The 24,461-nt window shown below is 45.7% G+C and overlaps 1 protein-coding gene across 1 annotated transcript in view; it reads right to left on the bottom strand.

The window, feature by feature from the left end:
- The window catches only part of LOC119462438 (dual specificity calcium/calmodulin-dependent 3',5'-cyclic nucleotide phosphodiesterase 1A), a 561,781-nt gene extending 537,608 nt beyond the window's left edge, over positions 1-24,173 (bottom strand). The window contains exon 1 of the mRNA XM_049667691.1: positions 23,283-24,173. Coding sequence (XP_049523648.1) covers positions 23,283-23,364 — 82 coding nt within the window. The 5' untranslated portion in view covers positions 23,365-24,173. The remainder of the gene's footprint in view (positions 1-23,282) is intronic.
- Between the last annotated feature and the right edge of the window lie 288 nt (positions 24,174-24,461).

Below are 24,461 nucleotides of genomic sequence, written 5' to 3'. Positions count from 1 at the left end.
GTGTGACCGCCGTCTGCAGTCTCGCTCGTATCTGCGGACGAGTCGCGCCGGTCGCCCAGATGTATAGCAGCCCAAGATGGCGGCGCCCATGGATTGAATATAAAATCGTCTATACAGGCTGCGGAAAGTATTGAACGCGAATGTTGTTCCTTTCTGCCAAATAGCGAGCGCACATGATTCGCGCAAGCAGCAACAGTCGCAGTCATTATGGGCGTATACCTTTTCACGCCGCTTGACGTGACTTTCTTTGTGCTCGTAATTGAGGCGTGTACAGACGCCTCGTGTTCACTGTGAACGTTTCTGTGTCAGGATTAACCGGGTGGGAATGGGAAAAGTCGTCATTTGTTTATGTATTGCATTTGCTCGCGCGCCACAAGACGCGTTTACTCCAAAAGCTTTAACTGTCACGTGGAATTCGTTCGTTATTTTCGAGGTTCTCTGTAAGTGGACTTGCCCGTATAGATAAAAACGAACGGTGACATAGATTTAGCTTGAAAAATTAAATTGCCTACTGCAATATTTTAAATGTTCGACGCGGTTACAGTATCCACGCTCTCTTGATTGCGTAGTGCAGAAAATAGTCGGTAACGGCCGGCTCCAGATTTCCCTATTTTACTTAGTTTCATTTTTTTTTTATCGGATTCTTCGTCGCACGTGAATGTCCGAACGGCGCGTCGCTTTCAACGACAGGAAAAGCGTCCCAAGCGACGTGTCTTTGTATCCAGCTTTCTATGACGTAACGAGCATCGCTCAGACAGCAACAACAAGAACAAAAAGATACATTGTGGGCTAAAAAAAAAAAAAAATGAGGTTTTACGTGCCGAAACCACTACCTGAGTATAAGACACACCGTAGTGGGGGAATACGGATGAATTTTGACCACACCTCTTTAAAGTGCAGTTAATTCTAAGTACACGCGCGTTTTTCGCAATTCGCCCCCGCCGCATTCGGGAATTGTACCCACGACCTCGAGTTCAGCAGCCGAACGCCATAACCACTGAGCTACCGCGACTGATTGGGGAGGCTACACTCGTCGGATATTTAACGGTTTCAGAATTATCTTCCTGCATGCCGTCCCCAAATCCCGATTTGCGAAAACAATTCCTAATGGGCGGTGCATTAACCGCCAATAACGCCGTTTTTTTTTTCTTTTCTTTTTTTCCCATTTCGATGTCCATGCAGATAGAGACGAAAGAAAGTAGAAAGGCCAGGGGTCTTAACCAGAAGAAAACATCCTGTTTGCTATCCTGCACTTGGGAAGGGAGGAGAGGGAGGTAGAAAAATAATATTATATATATATATATATATATATATATATATATATATATATATAAATTTCGCATTCTGTGATGGCCCTGCTAATCACGTACTATTCAGTTCACTGTCGTTTTTGCACAGATGTTACTTGGGTACAGCGCGCCCCGACATGTGCAATCCGCATCGTGCTAACCGGTGGTTGAGTCAAATCCAAGGAAGAGTGTTTTGAAGGAAAGCCAGCCCGTGAGTGTCAGTGCTGCTGTACCGGACCAATGAGGAAGACTGTGCGTTCGCACTTTCAAAGTCCTGAGTTTGATATGATCGCTATATCTGAGACGGTGGAATTTTCCGCGTGCAAATTATAATCGTCGCGCCATTTTCGTTGCTATTTACCGAGGCTTCCCTATAAGTGAGATATTTATGGCTGGGCGCGACTGAACTGAAATATATTTACAAGCTGTCTTCTCTACGTAAGAATGTTTTCAACGTTTCCGTAAACTGTGTGGTGATTATGAAAATGATTAAACTTCCTAATTAGAGAGAGCACACATGAAAAGTTCAGTAAAAAAAAGGTTCACAAAGAAACTAGGACACTACCGACACCCTATTATAACTCAAGAAAACTTCTCGGCACTATAGGGGTGTCGGCAAACATGCCACGAAATCTCAGTATCTTCAAGCAGGAGGACTTGATTTGTACAAGCACACCACATTTGGCACTGCCAGCTACTGCAGTGTAAGCACAGTGCATTCCGCGCGGAAGGAGTGGCAGAGGGCAGCAAAGTGATCCCAAAGAAAAGGAGAGTCGCCACCAGCATTGGTTCCGAACAGCGACGGCCAGACGACGACCAAGACATGTGGCCAATACTCGCTCCACCTTCATTTCGCACCGATGCTGAATCTTGGCACGGGGCGTTACAGTATGTAATTTCTTATCTGAGCTGATTCCTGTGGTTTGTGAAGAAATTAGGTCAGTAGAAGCTCAAAGGTTAGAGAAGGTAGGAGTTGGCATCTTTTCTACTCAACTTAAATGGGGTCGCAGTCACAAAGCTTTTTGTTCGTGAATGTTTTTAGGCATTGGGCTGGTCGCCTTCGATAATGATATGTCCCACATCAGAATTGGCTGCAACTTGCTCTTGGGAGCAACTCAAGCGTAAGAGCTTGCTTTTATTTGATATCTGTTTGCCGGATTACAGGCCAACCTTTCTCACAAAATGTTTAGCAGATTTTACCTATCAGAAAGTCAGATCATCTGCAATCTAAGGTAATAACTATTCCAGATGCCATATCGGTATGTGCTCATTTAGTCTCTACTAAGCGGTTGCCTTTTCTGCATATATTTTGTGGCGTTAACGCTGAACAGATTGTTTGAAGTCCGCTTTGTGGGGGTCACAAATACAGCGGAATTTTTTCTAAATGAGTCCACTGATTCTCTCATATCGTCAGCACTCATTGGCCGGTTTTAAATGTTCTTCCTAAATATACCTTTATTACAGGCGCTCGATTTAAATGCCTGTTACTGCGTAACTGCACTGAACCTTTCCTCCCATAATTTTCGACATCTAAAATTTTCATGGAACACGAGCAAATGCCTTTCATGACAATGCGAGGTGACCTTATCAAGCTTCCGCTGTTCACTTCCGCGTCTAAACTTTTACCTTTCCAAATGAGGTCGCTAACCTATGTTCTTTCTCTAATAATTAAACCTGAAGCGATTGAGTGTTTTTTTTTTTTTTTCTGCCGCGGCTTCTCGTTCCTTTCGACTAGTAATCTAGATGTGACTCTATCGACATCAAACTTAGTCATTTGGCACATGCAATTTCTTTTTTTTTTTTTGTTAAACATGCCCAATAAAAATTCTGTTATCATTACTCCTTGTTGTGTGTAGTTATTTTCTTCTGTCTGGTCAATGCCCCTCGTGGACATAAGCCGTCTTTTGAAGCCACAACAACAGCGACATAAGCCCCTTTTAATCGAAGCATTTACGCTCAGTCACCCTTGTGACGCACAACGTGCCGTTAGAGCAATCACTAAAAACCTTCCATCTGTGCTGTCACGGATGGTGGTCCTAACCTGACCATCTGGACATGAAGCTGCCGGTGTCACACGGTCTTGAAGTTGACGACATTGGATCTGACGATGACTATATACCGCGGCTACTAAGTGGCGGTTGAAGAGAAAGTTTCGCTGCGCTTCGCTTACTGGTTGGTCTGGTTTCAATATGCAACCTGCTCAAGAAACATACACCATGACCTACACCTCCGTTGTGGCTATAGCGGACATTCTCAATGCTATCAACAGGAAAACTTCAACTGCCCTACCTATAAAGCATAGTACCGGGGCAAGTAAAAGAAGTCAGAATAAATCCCAGAAGGAATACACTAACTATTGACTAACTATTGATGTGTCAACACGAACCATTCTAGACACTCTCAAAAATGTGTCAACCAGTGTGATCATTTATTGCACATGCGAACAATATAACCACTGATGTGATCTCGGATGTGCACACGGATATAAATGACAATGACCTACCGAATCTACTCTCAGCAACTTTACGCATGTATACGGACTTTAATCAGCTCGGTCAGTCGAACTGGTCGCAATACACAAAGCTAGTTTTGGAATGGTACAAATTACGCATGCATGTGTAAGCAGGTTGCATAAGGCACCCTGTTCATCCGTACATCCATCGGGTTTTGCAATGACACAAATTTCAGAAGCTACATCGCATGCGAGTGCTTTTTGTACAAACAAGACAGCATGTCCTCGCTGTGGATGTAACTACGAAGAACCTAATTGTGGCGTAAGACATCCTGAGGTGTTCTAACTGCAGCGAATATTATGAAGAAACATAGAAGGCTTCCTGAAACTCAAAACTGAAAGAGGGCGTGTTCAGATAGGCGCAGTCACAGGGGGTCCCGTCTATATTTCTTTATTTCAGCAGAATTTTAACATAACAAAGCAAGATCACTTCGAACATCAAAAACCAAGCTTATTTTTCCAGCGGACGCATTTGTATATATAAAAAAAAAAGTGAGACAAGGTGGAGAATGCGGTTTATACAACACAACCTTCTGACCTTTAAAAACAGGGAAAAACGTAAATAAAGCGTCTATGCTTTTATACTTTTACGCCTTAGCTAGTGACAAAATTGTAATTGAAAATCAAATAAATTCAATTTATTGCAGAATCCGCCAACACGAGCAAATACTGACGAACTTATAGCTTTCGAAGTTCAAGAATGTCCCTTTTTTTGGCGATATTCTAATGCTCTATGACGTGATGCATTGCTTTCGGGTCGCTTTGATACTTTCCGAATGTGTAGCAAAATATATTTAGTTTTTATTATGTACTTTTGTATTGAATTTCGGAGGCAAAATTTTAAAAGTCACGAAACATTAAACATTGACAGTTGTAGCGCGGAAATTAAAATAAAAGAATGCACTTTTGCTTACAATAAAATTTATCCAAAATTATGTCCTGCCATCTTTTTTTTTTTGTGCGCACTGCGCGAAAAATATGCTGTATTAATTTGTTTCGAATACACAAGAAGGCAATCAACAGTAATGTCGAAGCTGATGTACTCAGCTCCCCCGGCGTCTCTGCAGAGCATCGCGCCACGCATGCGTCAGATTGAATGATGGCTTCCGTTTCTTCCATGAACTAAGGAGCATCCTCCAATAACTAGTAATATCCGTGAAGGGATATTACTAGTCGATAACTAATCGCTAAACATTGCTTCACGTAGAGCATGATAGATCGGACCGTTCGACGCCGCACAGTTCTCACTAAAAATAGTTCAAGTGACAAAGCTTTGTTGCCCTTCAAAATAGCAGATTTCGCGCGGACGCCATATGTGCGTTGTCCGTCTGCTGTTACAGCGTAAGCTCAGTCTGGCGGCGGCGAGTCTGCCGGCTCAAGTCTTTCCTGGGCAGTCATGGATAAAGGGCAGCCGAGCTGCGTCAGTGGCGCTTAGTCTGGGGAACAGTACAGCCCGACCTTTCCCGTATTTCAATCATCCTTTTTACATGAATTGCAAGTCATACTTCACTGCGTCCGTGCAGGCAGAATAGGATGTTGCTTGCTCAATTATATGCTTTTGTTAGCGTTATGATACATGTATGCTGTTCAAAAGCAATAAATATATTCTGAATGAAAGTTAATTTCTGCCTAGACTACTCCACGAGTCTTGTGTTGTTTTGGATTAACTGCAAATATATCTTTACGAATGCGATGAAACATCTAGTTATTGCGACTTACACTTCTATAACTCAATATTGCTTTTCTCCCTTTGATCTTATGCTTCGTTAATTGCAGCGCTATCTTTTAATTCTTTATTTTAAAATATCGCTCTCGCGTTGCGTCGTTGCATGCAGCTCCATGAGAGCAAGACTCTCTCGGCATTTGCACTTGCAAGCCTTACATTATTCACTTCATTTAAACATTGCGCTGCTGAGTACGAGGTCACGGGTTCGTTCCACAGCTGGCCGCGGCTGTGGCATTTCGATTGAGGCGAAATGCAATAACGCTAGTGTACTTTTATATTAAGGTGTACGTTAAAAAAAATTCCAAGTGGCCAAATTAATCCGGAGTCCTCCACTATGGCATGCATGCCTCATCATCATATCGCTGTTTTGAGAAGTAAAACCCCGGAATATATATATATACATATATATATTATAAACTCCATTCAAACGACTGAAATACTAAACGTTCTCCGCATCTATAACGTCATTAATGTAGGCGTCTTCCTGATTTAATGATAGAAAAAACGCATACTAAATTTGTTTAAAAAAGGGTGTAAAACACGAATAGCCTGAAGTGTTTAAATCAAGGAAGGATTTAGAAAGAACCATGTTACAATATTATTAGTAGTAAGTGTACATCGTATGTTGTAATTGAAGTGTAATATACATATAGTAACGACTTGCCTTCCTTTATAAAATAAACTTACACTACTGACGCATTTGCTGCTTTTCTACGTGTATTGCACTTTTATTTTCGCTTCACATTCACTAATACCTATACATTTACCATTTGGTTATCAAGCTATCATTCGATAATTTTGTGGCCTCTAACGGTCATGTTTTCCTTACTCTGCTACTCCGGCTCTTTAAGGAAAAGACAAGTAAGATTCATCGCGCGGCCCGACGTACGGAATGTGCCGGCAACATTAAACAGCCGTATCCAACAAGTATAGAACAGGTATTTATCAGCTAGGTTCCAACAGGTACCACCGAGTCAAAAGAACTATCATTCAAATCCTTTGCAATTCATATGAGACGGCGCATCGTACTGTGCACTGTCCGGAAAATATGCTGTATTAATTTACCAATTGTCCGGCGAACCATCGCTCCGTGCATTTTTTCTTTGTCCCGTCCTTACACGCGCCTATTTGGCGACTGTCCTGAGTGCATTCTTTCCTTGTCCCGTCCTTACACGCGCCGATTTGGCGATTGTCCTCCATGCATTCTTTGTTTGTCCCGCCCTTACATGCGCCGATTTGGCGATTGTCCTTCGTGCATTCTTTCTTTGTTCCGTGATTACACGCGCCGATTTGGCGATTGTTGTCCGTGTATTCTTTCTTTGTCCCGTCCTTACACGAGCCATTTTGGCAATTCTCCTCCATGCATTATTTATTTGTCCCGTCCTTACACGCGCCGATTTGGCGATTGTCCTCCCTGCATTCTCCGGTCCTTACGCGCTCCTATTTGGCGATTGTCCTCCGTGAATTCTTTGTTTGTCCCGTCCTTACACGCGCCAATTTGGTGATTGTCCTTCGTGCATTCTATCTTTGTCCCATCCTTACACGCGCCGATTTGGCGATTGTCGTCCGTGTATTCTCCCGTCCTTGCACGAGCCATTTTGGCAATTGTCCTCCGTGCTTAATTTCTTTGTCCCGTCCTTACACGCGCCGATTTGGCGATTGTCCTTCGTGCATTGTTTCTTTGTCCCGTGCTTACAGGCGCGGATTTGGCGATTGTTGTCCGTGTATTCTTTCTTTGTCCCGTCTTTACACGAGCCATTTTGGCAATTCTCCTCCATGCATTACTTATTTGTCCCGTCCTTACACGCGCCGATTTGGCGATATTGTCCTCCCTGCATTCTCCCGTCCTTACGCGCTCCTATTTGGCGATTGTCCTCCGTGCATTCTTTGTTTGTCCCGTCCTAACACGCGCCAATTTGGTGATTAACCTTCGTGCATTCTATCTTTATCCCGTCCTTACACGCGCCGATTTGCCAATTGTCGTCCGTGTATTCTCCGATCCTTGCACGAGCCATTTTGGCAATTGTCCTCCGTGCATAATTTCTTTGTCCCGTCCTTACACGCGCCGATTTGGCGATTGTCCTTCGTGCATTCTTTCTTTGTTCCGTGATTACACGCGCCGATTTGGCGATTGTTGTCCGTGTATTCTTTCTTTGTCCCGTCCTTACACGAGCCATTTTGGCAATTCTCCTCCATGCATTATTTATTTGTCCCGTCCTTACACGCGCCGATTTGGCGATTGTCCTCCCTGCATTCTCCCGTCCTTACGCGCTCCTATTTGGCGATTGTCCTCCGTGCATTCTTTGTTTGCCCCGTCCTTACACGCGCCAATTTGGCGATTGTCCTTCGTGCATTGTTTCTTTGTCCCGTGCTTACAGGCGCGGATTTGGCGATTGTTGTCCGTGTATTCTTTCTTTGTCCCGTCCTTACAGGATCCATTTTGGCAATTCTCCTCCATGCAACATTTATTTGTCCCGTCCTTACACGCGCCGATTTGGCGATTGTCCTCCCTGCATTCTCCCGTCCTTACGCGCTCCTATTTGGGCGGTTGTCCTCCGTGCATTCTTTGTTTGTCACGTCCTTACACGCGCCAATTTGGCGATTGTCCTTCGTGCATTCTATCTTTGTCCCGTCCTTACACGCGCCGATTTGGAGATTGTCGTCGGTGTATTCTCCCGTCCTTGCACAAGCCATTTTGGCAATTATCCTCCATGCATAATTTCTTTGTCCCGTCCTTACACGCACCGATTTGGCGATTGTTCTGTGTGCATTCTTTCTTTGTGCCATCCTTACACGCGCCGATTTGGCGATTGTCCTCCGTGCAAGCAAGCGAATCTTTTCAAGTTTCAAAAGCGCCTGGGGAAATGTTCAGCACAAAGAAGACAGATTGCCGAGATCGTTTCACGCTTGATATCAGAATGTGAGCCCGTGGGTACTGGTGCAACAGACGAATGTTATTATTGTTAGTCTTGGTGTTAGTGTTTCGCCATCAACATAAATCTACAGTAACGTGCGAAGTATACAGTTGACAACGAGACGACGTCTTCTGTCTTCATGCGATCGTTGCATTGCTTTCGTCGCCGGAGCTGCTGAAGTGATAGCACCGAGAATCTTGAGATTTGCGTGCTAACCGTCATTCACTTTTGTGAGTGCACCACACTCTACAAGACGGGCGTACAGTCGTACAGTTAAAAAAAAAAGTACAGCGAAAATCTGCAATTTGGAAGAAGATTTTGCCATCCACCTCTGTACAGCAAAATGGTACAAACGGCTCCCGCAACAATGAAACAATTTCTGCCTTCGAAAAAAGCAAATTTCGTGATTGAGAAAAAATTCGTTCTAGTCCATTGCTAAAATTTACAGAGAGAGAGAGAGGTCAACCAGACGAACGTATACGGTTTGCAACACTGCACAAGTAATGGGGTAGGTGAGAAGTGAATAGAACGGGGAAAAAAGAGAAAGTGTACACTGCGCGCACAGAAGAAGACGAACAACAGAACTAAAGGCGGTCGTTCAGGCTAATTCACTTCAAAAACTGCAATTGAGCACGAATAGCTTTTTGCACCAGCGACGGATATGGCCATCGTCCCTGAATCTTCTTTGCCTTTGGAAATGTTCTCCAACGCGGTCTGCAGATTAGCTGGTCGTCTTATCGGGGACCGTCGCATAATAGTGGCGCGTTGGTCTATAATTTCTTGTTGGATCTTTGATCTATTAATTCATAGCATTTTCCGTACCATCCCTCCCATCATTCCGCTATAGTTAGGTAAATTTCCTCACCTTCCTATAATGCATTCGTTGTAGGAAAGTAATGAAAAATTTGCATATACCTGATTGTTCCATCTTAGTCGACTCCGTCAAAAAACAATATGCTTGCCTTGTCCTAATTATTTGTGATCACCTTCGTACGCGCATCCGTTCCACGACTCCTCAATTTCGGTGCGGCTGGCTTCACTTCTAAATAGAGGTCCATAGCATTAGCATACGCCTTACCGTCGCTACAATCACTTGGTCTCATGAAATATGTGCGCCAAGCAGTTCGCACAGCTAAAACCAACGTTACCATGGGCTTCTAGCAACCTTGGCTAAAACCGCCGGCAGCTATACTACTGAGTAGCCACGTGGCTAAATTTCGTCAAGGAGCCCACATAGCGTCACCCTGTGCGCGGCCCTTGGTCTCGACTCACTTATCGCTTTGATTATGCAAATGTGAGGCGGTGTAAGAGAATACTTATGCGCGGAACCAATTTCAAAGGCCTGCGAGTCTGATCTGAAGCAGCTTCGCAAAGCGTATGTCATTATCTTTCATTTCCTGCTGATTTTTTTTTTTTCACGCGTGTTCCGTCACCGTTCTAGTGGAAGGCAAAAACGTCAAAAAAATCGCGAAATTGTCGCAATATTGCTAAACGACGAAAGCTTTGAAAAATAGACGTCATTCGTTTCTTCTTCTGTATTTTTTCTTTCTCCTCTCGGCGCCAACGAGGTTGGCGCTATTTCGATGGAATGGCGCCTCGGCTGTCGCCAGCACAAAACGGTCAACACAAAGCACTCCAGGGAGTCTGCACAGTGCGCAGGCGGTCTCATCTCTCGCATGCGTGAACCTTTGCTTCGGCAGGCAAACACAGCCCAGACAGCTGCAGCGGAGCGGCCTTTCTGGCCCTCACCGCCTTGAGTAGATCGCGTTGGAGTAGAGAGAGCGGGAGAGTACAACGGCGTCACAGAGGCGAACTAAAGTCACGTGCGAGAACGAAGCTTGAAGTACAAAAACCGCGCCATGACTGCGAGAAGAGGGCGCAGTGCAATACGTCACTGGTGGTGCGCAAGAACTACTCCAGGGAATGCCACACTATGGGCAAACCGTTGACGAGTTAGGAGTACGCCGTTTCATGCTCTTGGCAAGTCCAGTCTGTGCAGACAGAGCAGGCGCTGCAAATCGGGCCGCGGGGAAAAATACTTCTCGAGAGGAGCATGGTGTGTGCCGTTCTTGCAGCCGGCTCGTTCGTGAGGTTACGGGACGTGCCATTACTTTAGTGCGAGCATTCTCGTCTAATAAAGGAGAGATGGCAAGCGAGGCGCCTAGAAAGCTATGAAACATGCCACTAATATGAACCAGTACCACGAGTGATGTATAACAAGACCGGCTATTATCCCCAGGTGGTCAAAATTAATCCGGAGCCCTCCACTACGGCGTGCCTCATAATGAGAACCGGTCTTGGCACGTAAAACCCCAGAAAGAAGAAGCTGCGGTAACATGCAGAAACCTACATACCAGTGCATCCTAATCATTGCTGTACAGCGTACACGCGGTTAGATGCAATTGAGGCATATTTTTTTTCTTATGAATTTGGTTGCTTGTTTGCTTGGTTGGTTAAGCCGTTGACTATACAGGCTGGGTTCACCTGACAGCCTGGGCCGGCAGTCATCAGTGAATTATCTGCAACATGCGCGCTCCTTGGATACCATCTATAGGTATAACTAAACAATCACATAATTAAAAAAAAAAACGTGATTTCAGCGCCCCCTTTGCAGAGTGCGGCACTTCGACGTGCTTTCCACATGATTCGGGAAGGCTGATACTAGTTGTGTTGGCGGTCGCAATATTTAAATATTGCAATAACGTCTGTACAACCATCGGTCTGTGTTAATGCGCGCATTAGGCAGGTAAATCAAGCCGAGAGAAACACAGAGAAACGAGAAGGAAAAGGTAGGGAGGTTAACCAAGGACGTGCCCGGTTGTCTTCCCTACGCTTGGGGAGAGGGAAAGGGAAAGAATAGATAAGAAGGAGCGAGAATAAAAATAATAAAGAGTCAGTCATTCATAGAGGGTTATGTGTTTATAGGCCTCTCGCTTAAGTTCTCTTTTGCCTACATCTCTTAGTAACAGGCTAACATTTTGTCAGGTTAACTAGTTAATTAAATTCGGGACCAGGCAAGTATAGTACTTTTGTTCTACGACTTTATCCAGGAATTTACCAATGGCAATTTTACGAATGAGGCTTCCTGTGCACAGATGATTGTATGGGAGAACGTTGGTTGCGCAAGAATTGTTATTATCCCTTGATTAGCTGGATGGTACTATTTACCCATGGTAGAGGTGATACTGATGCATTGCTGGTGATTACAAAAACCATTATAAGACTTAATGAGTCCAAGAGCGAAAGTGAGCCTCCTGGACAGGGACAGCTACTCTCGCTTGATAATTTGAAATAACACGAAATAACATGACAATAGATAGCGGTGAAGAATTAATAATTGAAAAACTCACTACATTACATGAAAAACTCGGCAATGTTCTAATAGCAAATTGAATAGCGTGACGGCCAAACTCCGGAAAAAGAAGAGAGAGAGAGAGAGAAAACGTTATATAAAGCACCACATGGAATTCCTTCTGCATTGAAGGCGCTAAGTTTTGTTATGGAGCGGGTAGCCAGCCTGTCTGAGAACTGGCTAACCTCCCTGTCTTTCCGTCTATTCCTCCTTCCTTCCTTCATTCCCAGGATTGAATGCGAAAAAGATTGTGTCAGGCGGTACACATCACTCACGCAGGCCATCATTTGCAAGTACTGTTTCCCGAAGTGTCCCAAGCATAAAGTAACGACAGAGGCGAAGATGGTGAAGCAACGACGCGACTGTTCGCGCAACACCTCTGAAGTTTACGCAAGGGACGGCGCAGCCTTGATTCTTTATTTATTATCTTCTTTTATTCGCCTGGTTTCCGCTAATAATTCGGTCGTCATCGTTGTCTGTACAGCCTGGCTTCCGTGTAGTGCCGCAAATGTACGAGCGGAGTGCTATGTTTGCGTATTTGGCGCGAGTGAGTCGCCGGGTTCGTTCTCGTTAAATGTGGGCATTTTGCATTATATATATATATATATATATATATATATATATATATATATATATACAGAGTGCAAGAGGAAGTTTGAATTATGGAATGTCGTGGGGAAATATTGATACGGCAAGTCGCGGCAGATGCTTGCCCCGGCAAAACGTGCCGTATCAGCAGCTGCACGCGACGTTCAGTTTCAAACTTCGTCGCACTTTTCGTCGAAGCGCGTTTCCGTCGGACATGATAGCCGGGGCTGCCTTTTTAGTATTCCCGGCGAGCTCGATGCTGATCGTGACTTGATTGAGCATTCACATTCGATGACGAATGTCTCGAATTAGATCCGATTTTCAAGATTTAAAAAATTAATCGGGGTGTGCCAAAGTGTGATTGCCTCTAAGTTTGATATGTAAAGAACTGCCCCCAAAGTTATAATAAAACGTTAATTAAAGAACTTTTGTTAATTGGTCTTATGAAACACGTTATTCACGGCATAGTAATGTCCGCTTTGCCTAGCAACTTCTCTGGATGAATGCCACGTTGGATACGCTTATAACAATTTTATAAACAATCTGCATGCTGTAAAACACACACACACACACACACACACACACACACACACACACACACACACACACACACACACACACAAAACATTGTATATTTTCTGTTATTCCAATACAAGGATTGCGTTGTCTGCGTGTGCTCTAATGTATGTGCTCTCTATGCTTTTTTATGATGTATGCAAACGATGGTAATTAGATGTTTGCGCATTATGTGTATGAATTTATCCGTTATTCGGGATCTGCCTGCTGCTTGCCAAGCGTTGTCCTCCATGCCCTCTGTGGCTTTGAAAGGCCTGTTCGTTGTATCTGTTACTATTTTTGATAATAAAAGCGTTCATTATTATTGTTGTCGTCGTCGTCGTCTAATAGTTGAGGAGCCAACCTTGCCATGTGCACTGGCGCCTTGTCCTTGGGAGACTTGTCTATATCGCAACATTAAGCTCAGAGAGAGAGACGAAGACAGAAAGGTAGGAAGGTTAACCAAGGACGTGCCCGATTGGCTACTCTACACTTGCGGAGGATTAAGCTCAGAGAACACCTATGGTAAGCTTCGAAATCGCATTAAGCTCAGAGAATCTAGAGCACTTGCGTAACTTACTAGGCATTAAAGTGAAGCCGTAGAACGATAGCTATAGTTATAATCACTCTAAGGTTAAAATCTTAGTTTGTTCTAGTTATAAGCATTCTCTGCTGCCGTCGCAGCAGAAAATTATAGCCGCTGAGCTCTACCGGTACGGTTTCGCATCCGTATCCTAAGCCCACGCCCAGCTCGAATCCCGGCCCTTTGCGCGTGAGGGGGCCTGCAGCCGGCCAGTTCGGTGTGCAACGTAGGCGCTATAAGCAAACACACCAAAAGAAAGAAGCTGCGCAATTCTGATAAATCGCCAGTAGAAGGCGGCAGGAGACAATACCGACGGTCGCATCGAGGAAACGTCAGCGCCAGTCTGTCAACAGCTAAAGAAGAGGATTACCAGCCCGTCGCCAGACGGTCGGCGGTCATGCGATCAGCGTACTAAGGCTGCGCCGGAATACATTACCGCCCTCTGCGCAGCGGAAATAAATCTGGAACTTGTCCGTGAGCGTATACGGACACCGGTGCGTAATTACGTTCCCCGTGCAGCTAACTTCCCCGCCGCCGAACTTAGAATCGCTCTAAAAAGAGACAAAATTAGGCACCGAGACCGCGAGCCGGTCGTGCATGCGTATAGCCGGCCTCCACGCTTCACCGACTCATCCTCTCCAACCCGTCGCGCTATATTGGCACAATTTTCTCTCCCATCTCTATCTGCATTTCCCGAGCAGTAAAAGATTGCTTATTGGCAAGAAAACTGCAGGCCAAAGTTTCCTTTCTTAAAGCACTTCAACCACGGCACCAATAACGGAACCAAGTGATGTGATGTCATTATGGTATTTTCGCGTATGTCGCTTTTTTTTATGTGGAGGAAAAGTTAGAAAAACTGCAAAAACTTTTAGATTTCCATGCAATTTTTTAACATAGCCAGTCAAAAGCAGCATTGTACATAGGTTACCGCCATTATATGACGTCCGTATGGTGACTGGAGCGGCAATTTTGGACATCGCGTCGCAATTGTATTTCACTTTTGCACTGTTTTCTGACAGTTCTCGGTAAACGTCCCCTGGATGCTATTCCAAAATTGTAGAATATCAGTCGAAGCTAATTTAATAGCCAGCTTTCGAAACTGTGCTTGGGTTATTTTGTAAGGGCCGATAGCGATGGCTAATTTTTGGTAAGCTGTATACAAATCTCCCTAAGATTCTGCTTTAGTTTCCCTTGAAAGAAGCTTATCGAATTTACGTACAATAGGGATATAAAACATGACCGTAGGTAATACGTATTTTCATCTTCGTCGCCTTCAAAGCGTTATACCATTGATACGTACTGCCTCACTGCTTATAATTATTTCGTCTTCGCGCACAGTTCACGTTTATATTCCCCCATGAATGCTTCATTCATGGTGTTTATTACTCTGCAAGCGAGTTCACAGCAGAAAGTTGAACCATGAGAGAGTTGAACTGTGGCCGAATTCACAGAGCTTTTCGTTGGTAAGTACCATTCGTCATTGGTCAGTGGATTTCGCTAATGATATGTCCAAGATCGCAATGGGCTGGCATCTGGTCTTACGAAGAGTTCTTGCGTAAGAAGCTCTCTCTCTCTTTTTTTTTAATGAATGCCTTCATCCCAAATTGAATCACGGGGCTGCTTAGTGCAGCAAAACGAGCCACTTCCCCAACGTTCATGTCATAGGAGTGTTACGTGATCACCGGCCCCGAGAGCAAAGAGTCGCGGGGCTCCTTCTTAAGTGCCTAGCGCTTCCGCGCACGCGCACGCGACTCAGTGAAGCAACGTTATCCGAAGGGTGAGCAAGGACCCACGAGCTGCTCCTGCAACGGTTGCGTTTGCGAAAGCAGAGCTCCCTGCGAGCCCAGCACAAACAAAGCTGGAGGTGCGCGACGGCATGTGTTTGCAATGAAAACGTCCTCCGCGCGGCACCCGACTCCGCCAGCAGAGAGGCGACAAGGTGGAGGGGGAGTGGCAAAAAGCACAATTCCGCGCCGTTCGTCGAGAACTGCGCGTGCCGCATCGCGTAAGCGCTCTTCTTCCGGGGGGCTTGTTGCATACGGCGCGCATGCGCAGAGCAAGCGTGCAGGGGGGACGTCTCGAACGTCGTCCACGCATGTGGCAAATGATGAGATGTGGAGAGCTGACGGCCGCCGGCACGCTATAGCTTATGCCGTATGCGCTGCACGTTTTCCTCACAAGGAATAACGAGTTTCCGACGCCGGGAAGCGCAATATTCTTGGTAATCGTTGCCAGGCTGCCAGTACGTGTACGCGCATATACTCGACGCGCGCGACAAGTCTGGGCTGTGTACACGCGCAAAAGTATGCATTTGGCCCGCGCAGGACGATTGAGGCCATATACGCGGCTGCGTGCGTATGTGCATGCAGCACTCCGCCGTGTGGACCGAACGCGTGGACCGCGACGGCACGGCGCATAGAGAAAAAAAAAAAAAAAAAAAGACGCCCGTTTCAATAGACAACGCTCCACTCAAATATAACGCGGCAGCCTTTTCCGGGAAGCATGGATCCCGTAACGGGACAGAGAAGAATGATTATAAAGGTGCGCTGTTGGCAATTTCGCTCACATAGAAGCAGCAGTTCCCGAACAAGCAGCAGCAAAACACATGACAAGTGTAACCACGCCATCGCATCACGCGGTATGTTGGCACCATGCGATTATACATGATATATAACTCCTTGAAATGCTTGTAGTGCTTCACAAACTCAGCGGGAAATGTTCAGCAACGTTGTTAGCACAGCGCTGTCGGCACTGTGCGCTTACAATCCCATCGGAAGTTTCTCGCTCGTATTGACATGGAAATCACGTACTTACTACGCAGGGGCACTGGCCAGGAACTCCCGAGAGAAAACTTCCGACTGAAATCCCTCGCACAAACTGCGCAGCGGCGCGAATTCAACCTCGCGTCTGTTGTTCACGTGCGGCGTCAAAGAGGAAGCGCAGCTTGCAACCTTTTTGCGGGTATCCTGCTGACCGCTCAAGCACCGGCTGAGAACCCTAGTATTGTGTGTTAAAAGTTAGCGTCAAGACAGCTGCTTCTCTCATCAAGCCGCGAGAGGTTGAAAAACATTTTAAAAAAAAGTGCGAGATTCAGCGATACTTGCTCCTGTAATACGCGCAAAAGAAAAACGAATAAATGAATGAATGGATTGTATTGTTACGTAAGGATGAGAAACACTAATCGATTAGAATTAACAATGAAGCGTCAGAACTGCGATAAACGCGATATTTACATACCGAGATCTATTTATCTTCCGAACCGTATAACTGCCAACATTTAGCGTGAGTACGGGCGGCCTCTGCAGCTGTGTGAGCTTGACATTGTGCTCAAAGGAACGCAGAAGGACAGAAAACGCCCTTCGGACTTTAAATAAATCAAAATGCTGAGCCGCAAGGCAGCTGAATATTCTGACAGTCCGCACCTGGCCATAAGCCCGTCTCGGAGCCAAGCTGGCAGCCAATTTTTCTTGAGTCAAACAAGATAAATTTCCCGCCTGACTGACTCGCTAGTCACGTCAATCCAAGCAAGAAACACTTGGGCAAGAACTGGCACATCTAATGGCACAATATGTAAGCAGCGCATCCTCATTAATTATGAAAAAAAAACGGGAAACAAACATGAACAATAAATATCAAGAGCTGGGCTGCAGGAGAGAAGAATAGTAGCAGAAACTGCTGGCTCGGAAGGAACACCAGAATGTGCACTAGACGTGTCTAGCGCTTTTTGCAAGTCTCGAAATGAAGAAATAATAATTCACCCCCCCCCCCCTCATTGATTTCACCCCACTGTACTAAAAAAAAAAAAAAAGTGTATCATGCATGTAAAAAGCTGAGCAAAGTTTGTTTACTTGTTCTCTAAAAATAATCAACAAGCAAATGATTAATTAAATCATGGCGTCAGTTAGAGACCTCATTTTGAGGGTTTTAAAGAGGTGGAACACTTTATAACACTCAAAATGAGGTCTCTAACCGTTGTTAACAATGATCACGAAAAAAAAAATGTATGTACATGTACACTTTTAAAAGTTAACCCTCTATATTTCGTTGGAACCTGCTTTCTATTGCTTTCTTGCGCTGCAGTTTTTTTTTTTTCCTTTGAGTCTTTAATGCACTAGCACTAATAGATGAAGAGTGATGTACAAGATTCTGAGTTCTCCTGCATTACACTGAACAACCGCTATTAAAAACTTGAAGCTAAATTTTTCTTACGGCTGCCTTCCCATTTTTCGTGCATGGTACCTTGTGCAAGGACACTGGCATAACGTGAGCATGATAAACAGTAAATAATATGTTGAAATAGCCCGAACATTGTTTCCGGGGAAATGTGCTCATACCTCCTTTTGCGACAGCCCTGACCTCGTTCACTAGGAGATCCGCCGCGGTGACTCAGTTAGCTAAGGCGTTGCGCTGCTGAGCACGAGGTCGAGGGATCGAATGCCGGCCGCGGCGGTCGCATTTCGATGGAGGCGAACTGTAAAAACGCCCGTGTGCTTGCGTTGTAGTGCACGCTAAAGAGCCCCAGGTGGTCAAAATTAATCCGGAGCCCTCCACTACGGCGTGCCTATACCGTCATATTCCCTTCGTGAAAATGACGTTCTCAATAGCGCACTATGAGAACGGTATGTTGCGCATTCGTCGGTACGTGATTATCAGCTATTAAAATTCGTAATTAATGAAACCACCGTTCTCATTTTTTTTATAGTTCTGTTCAAAGAATTTTTTTTTTTTACTCTGCCTTCGAGTGCATCGTCTCGTGGGGCTGAATCTTTAAGCGTGCCATTTGGTACCTCCTACATTTGTGCCGCGTGGGTATGCCGGTGCGGTTTGTTTTTTTCTTCTCCTGCAGACGGGCGCACCACTCTCTTTCCGTGACCGCGCATGTATGCATGTATACGCCTCGCTGCTGCCGCCCTGCCCGCTGCTGACTCTCCGCAGTCGGCGGGCCGTGTGTAGAGGAAGAACTTACGCAACAACCTAAGCGATACATATCCTCACCGGAGAAAGCGAACGCGGCTCCTCTGGCCGCTTCTGTGGCGTCCCGGTCACACGTGATAAATGCTGCTGCACGCAGCTGCCCGCACCTGACCAGCTCCGCGTGGAAGCTCTATAGCCATCTCTTTTTTTTTCTTTTCACTTCCCCAGCAAGTTGACAACGTATCTTCAGTAGAGAACCGCATGCCATCGCGCAGAGAAAGGACTGTTGCGGACTCACTGTTGTGAGTCACAGAAAACCAAATGCTTCGCTTTTTTTTTTTCCCCAACAATAGTAAAAAGAATTCTGCGGGCAATTGTTTATCGTCCTGGGCGGTGAAGTCCCCTGACGCCGTTCAAGAAGCTGGGGTGCTTGTGAACGCGAAGGTGACAAAGATTTGACAGAGCGAATTAAGGGGATTCATAACAAGTACAGTGGAATTTTTTATCAGCCGAATCCGAAACCTAGCCTATCGGAAAAGAACGCAAGAGACCTGCCAACTGGTAGACGCACTTACAGTGATCACTGGCGAATGGAAGCCACATGGAACAAGCATCCGACGTATTTTCGGCGTACCTGACGCCGCTGCGTTCATTTCACGCTGCGCGAAGACCACCCCGTACTGTCGCGTGAAATTTACTTCATCTAAATCTTTGTTTATAAGTCACCACGACTGTTCTATGTGCACGAAACAACAAAACTGCTAGAGAAACTGTGCGGTAATTCTTCTTCCGACAAAAAGGGCTGCCTCTTTTCGCCTCCTATTCACTATGGACCGGGCTTATAGTCTATGGTAATCACAATATACATATAATGTGTCCCAGCTAACGTTAGCAATGTTGTTCAAAAAGAAAAAAAAAAACAAAGTGCAAGAAACAATTTTATGACCTACGGTGGTACGTGTTCGATCCTCAGGTGTCTGACGACCGAACACAGCATGTCGTATATTTATTATTATTATTTTCGTTGAAATGGTTGACTAACGTTAACTGGGAGACACAAAACAAGCTACAAGCAAGCCTTTTACCGCCTAGGCGGCACTGCGTGCCGAAAAAACTGTTTCATAGGTAGGCTACTATATGTAAATAGAGAGAAAGTAGTGGTGTTCACCAAGTCCCCCTTTAGCTACGAAGAGCAATTTTCGCATATCCGTAAGCGAAAAATGCAGAGATATACGAGTCACCAAACCCCACGATGAGTATGGACTAATACAGTCGGCTGCGCTTGCATGTAGCTTGATCATATTTGCTACCACTTTATATTCAAGCACGACAAAAAGCAATCATTTGCGACACAAATCAAAGATGCATGGTGTTCTTCTTTGGTAATAGCTAGACAGCACCGGCTTTGTGTAAAAAAAAAAAAAAAAAAAAAGGGGGGGGGGGAAGGAAAACTGTGCTTATCTCCCACCAAGCATTATGTTTTTAATGTCGGTTAGACAATCTAAACTGGTTGCCCACGGGCATACGCGCATGCAGATTTAAGGCTAAACAGGTTTGTACCTTTAAGGCTGTTACTTAACTAAACACAATAATAATAATAAGATAGAATTAAATTTATTTTTTACTTCCTAGATTTTTCAGTGTTTCTTCAGAAATTGAGGAAATCGCCATTTCTCTATTTAGGTTATTGTCGCAGATGCGTGTGGCAGTGCTGCAAATTCTAGTTTAGCTATTTGCTTACCCGTGGGCTTGAGAGGCACGCTACAAAATAGAAATAAACATTATTGAATTTGTAATTTAGATTTGTAGTAAAGTAGCTCTCTTTTGTGGAACTTCCCTGTCATTGCCGCGCGCGTTCTTTTCCTTTTTTATTTACTCGGTGTGTTACGTCATTAAATTACGCTTCATATCCCGGAGGTTCGTTTCTATCATGTGCTGCATAGCATGTCAATTTAACTTAATAAAACAACAATAGGGCACGAGGCTGTTGCTCAAGACAACCAATTAGCCCGCCACAGTAGGAGATATGCATACTCCCGCGGAGAACAGGACACCGAACGATCTACATACAATGTCAACAGCTGCACGCCTACCACGCAAAGGAGGGCATCTGACATCACACAGCATCGCGGTAAAGCCTGCTAGCAGCGAAAGCATTGTTAGTTTTGTTTCGGAAACTTTTAACTGTTCAAGAAATGCATGCTGTGCCGAAACATTCACAGCAACTACTTCGTATAGCTGCTGAACTACGAAGAGAGAGCACCCCATTGAAATCGCTCTTACATGGTCGCCGTAGCATCTTTCTTCTATGCTTTCTTTTTTAGAGTTGACAGAATTCGTTTAAATCACCGATGGCATATAGCCAAAATCTAATTGCGCTGGATTACTAGAAAGAGGCGGACATTACTTAGTCAAGAAATCAAAATGCATAACTGACAAATTAATAAAATTTCACTAATCAACATTTTTAAGTAATCACTTTAGGGCACATATTGCAATTTATGGATTGAAGCTAGTGAATTGTCAAGGCGCATCCACTTAGAACGAATTTGTTAACTAGCATTAGCTTTGCAATAAGTGCTGCCAAACTTCGCCAGAAACGCACAGTTCCATTTGATTTTTTAACAAAACGCCTTTTTCTGCACTGAAGCGCAAAAATAACTGAAACATAATGCATTTTGTTGCCCATTTTGGGAGCGCATAACCCGAAACTGGTGTCATCCTCAGAACTCGTTCCAAGAGCAGAGAACATTCGAAGAACTCACCTGCTACATTTAGCAAATTGCAACATATATGCCGTACAGCAATAAGTTTAAAATTTAATTAGCAAAACTAGATAATTAGTGGATTATGAATATTGATTTCTCGTGCAAATTATGTCCGCCTGATAGAGTTATCCACTTCGAGAAGTAGAATCATGCTACATGCTACAGCTGATGTTCAAAAATTTTGGCAATTCTAACCCGCCGTGGTTGCTTAGTGGCTACGGTGTTGGGCTGCTAAGCACGAGGTCGCGGGATCGAATCCCGGCCACGGCGGCCACATTTCGATAGGGGCAAAATGCGAAAACACCCGTGTACATAGATTTAGGTGCACGTTAAAAAACTCCAGGTGGTCTAAATGATTCTGGAGTCTCCCCACTACGGCGTGCCTCATAACCAAATCGTGGTTTTGGCACGTACAACTCCATAATTTAAAATTTTGGTAACTCTAAAAAAATAATAAAAGAAGCACCTCTGCATGGCTTGATGGAAGCGTAAAACTATGAAGACTCACTTTCAGCCGCATCATTCGCCAAGACGTCAAGTCTGAACTTGGTTTTTAAATATTTCAAACACACATTCGTGCGCGAAAGTACACTAATCTGGCTCTTACTAACGCACTTAACCTTTGGCGTGTGCACTACAGCTGCGTCCTTTCTGCTTCATGCGAATGCCGGCATGCGCTATATTTTACACTGACGCCTGCATCTTGTTCCGTGTTACGTTGGCGTATTGACCCCGCTTCTCGAAAACTCTGCGGGGATTGTGACGAGGTGTTTGTCTTTCCTGATACAGCAAACACGCTATCGAGGACCGTGTGCCCAAAAATGAGCACCCAACTTCACCTGTGTGGACATCCCTCTTACTGCGCACAAAATATGTAATCTCCTTAGCGCTATTTGTTCTTATAACACAGAGACAAACAGTCACCGGCACCGTTGTTCAAAAATAACAACCTACATTTTCATGCACATTTTAGATTTAAAAAAAAGGGAAAAAAAGCGAGTTTGGCAACTTACAAGCGACGTGCTTTTTTTTTTTTTTTTAAGAATATCCGTACATGACAAATTGTCTCTCTCAATACTCATTCCTGGCGATTTAAATTGCATGCACCGCCGGCGGAGATCGTGTTCATTTCCGTGTCCCGTCCCAGCTCACTGAAACTGGCCCTGTTGAAGGTCCCTAGCAATAATCCTAAACACACTTCAGACAACGACAAAACCAGTTCAGCTTACAAGCCATAACAAAGCCTGCTCATAATAAACAAGTTCTTTGACTTTGCTTAAGCAATATGCACGTGCTGCCAAAATTAACAGTGCATGATTTGCAGTTGGTACATTGCATTCTATGGAGCCATCTTGAACATTTTTGGCGTTCCGGTCATCGTACGTCAAAAAGGTTCATTCTCGCTCTGTCAGAAACAGTATTCTGCTCTCAGACCGCACAACAACGTACTTGAAGGAAGAAAAAACAATAAAAACAACAAGGCTGATTAGATACGGAAAGTTTCACTTTGACGAATATTCGCATCTTCTGTAAAGCAACGCAAACCATTTGGTTTTCATTCAAAGAAATTCGCGGCAACTATCGTGGTGAGAATGTTCTTCGTCCCCGCCTTCATGCGGTTTCTTGCCTTTAAGTACCTGTGCAGTGCGCACCTGAAGTCCGTACTAGGCAGAATCAAAAGGCATCCAGTGTAAACAAACTACAGCCATCGCTCTGACACAAAACAGTTGTGAACTCTTCAATTGATAAAGCCACACAGACTTCACAGCACAGAAAACAAAATTTACAAATCGGCAACTTAGCATCTGCACTTTCAGCAGTCTGCGGTTTGATGGGACGCGAACGAAACGTGTTTTAAGCAGAATTCGTTCGCAACTCACAAAAGTTTGAGAACTTTGAGTTCGCAGCGTTCTGCCTTTGAGCCACGTTGAAGTGCGGTTGGTATGACGGGCGCGCTGAGCAGTCAACACAGGCGACTGCGCGTGCCAAGGCTTCGAGAACTGCAGTGGCTTCGCGCAATCCATCAGCCAGCTGTCAATGCGCGCCAAGGCATGCACCGTGGGAAGAGGTTTGCGCTCACCTATGGTGTAGGACAGCCCGTCGACTCGAAAAGTGGCGCTCTTACACTTCTTGAAATGACGCGGATCCTTGTTGAGCGACATAGCCAGAAGTCAGAAGCCTCGCTTTTCAGCACGATGGGCGCTCGGATGGGCGAATCGCTTGTCGCATGCCGCAGCGCCCGCGAGCCACAGTCCCACAGGGGTCCCACCGCGTGACCGACACCAACAGGTTGCGCTCACTGCCGCCGAGATGTGTGTGTTTGTGTGTATGTGCGTTTGTCGACCTGGGGGAGAGCCCGAGAGTCGTGTTCCACGCCAGCTGCTGCGGACACGCCAGCCGTTCCACCAAAACGCCGCGGCGGCCGGAGCTGTTCCGGACGCTTTGCGAGGTCTCTAAAACGCGCGCAGCGAGGGCTGCCGCGCGCTCTCGCCGCCTTCGGAGCGCAACAGCAGTCACGTGAGCGCGGGAGTCATTCACAGATGCGCTCTACACGCGATGGAGGAGGCGTCACCTCTCGCGCGCTCGCGACTGGGGAAGTGACTTGCAGCTCGTCCGCGCGCTTCTGGAAGGACTCCAAGGTGTGCACGTGTGCACCTCCACCAGCGACGGCTCTTTTTGTTTCCCGCCAGAAGACTGGAAATAAACTTGCCCCGCCGCTCGGTCTCGCAAGAAAGACAACGAGCGCGCAAAATTTGTCGCACTTGGGCAATAATCACGGCTCGCGCGACTTGCCAAGCTCCAATGTGTAAGATAGAAGACGCGGTGTCCCGAGCGGCGACGGCGGCACGCGCGGCGGCTCCTCGCGATAACAGCGCCGGCGTGCTTCGCGTGCCGGCCGACGAACGAGAGACTCGAAGCTCGCGCGCGCGTCGTTCCCGGAGGCGGGCTCGGCCGAAGACACGGCGCAGCGGGAGGCGCGCGGCCAGGACTCGGGGCGCCACACCACGGGCGGCCCGACCAACTGTTGCTGGCCCGGGGGGGACAGGTGCCATCGATCGGAGCAGTCCACCCTTCCGGCGCCCCCTGAACACGGGCCGCCGTTGTGACGTCAGCGCTTCTTTTCAGGCGCGCGATCACGAAAAAGTTACAAGCCGCCGCTGCCGTTCCACCTCGGGGTGGAAACAAAAAATCCGGTGAGAAGTAAATGCGGAAACTGCGCGCCGCCTCTCGATATTCACTAAGCGCCGGTGCCTCCCCC

Source organism: Dermacentor silvarum, chromosome 1 (assembly GCF_013339745.2).
Source record: "Dermacentor silvarum isolate Dsil-2018 chromosome 1, BIME_Dsil_1.4, whole genome shotgun sequence".
NCBI lineage: Eukaryota > Metazoa > Arthropoda > Arachnida > Ixodida > Ixodidae > Dermacentor > Dermacentor silvarum.
This window is presented reverse-complemented; position numbering and strand designations above follow the sequence as displayed.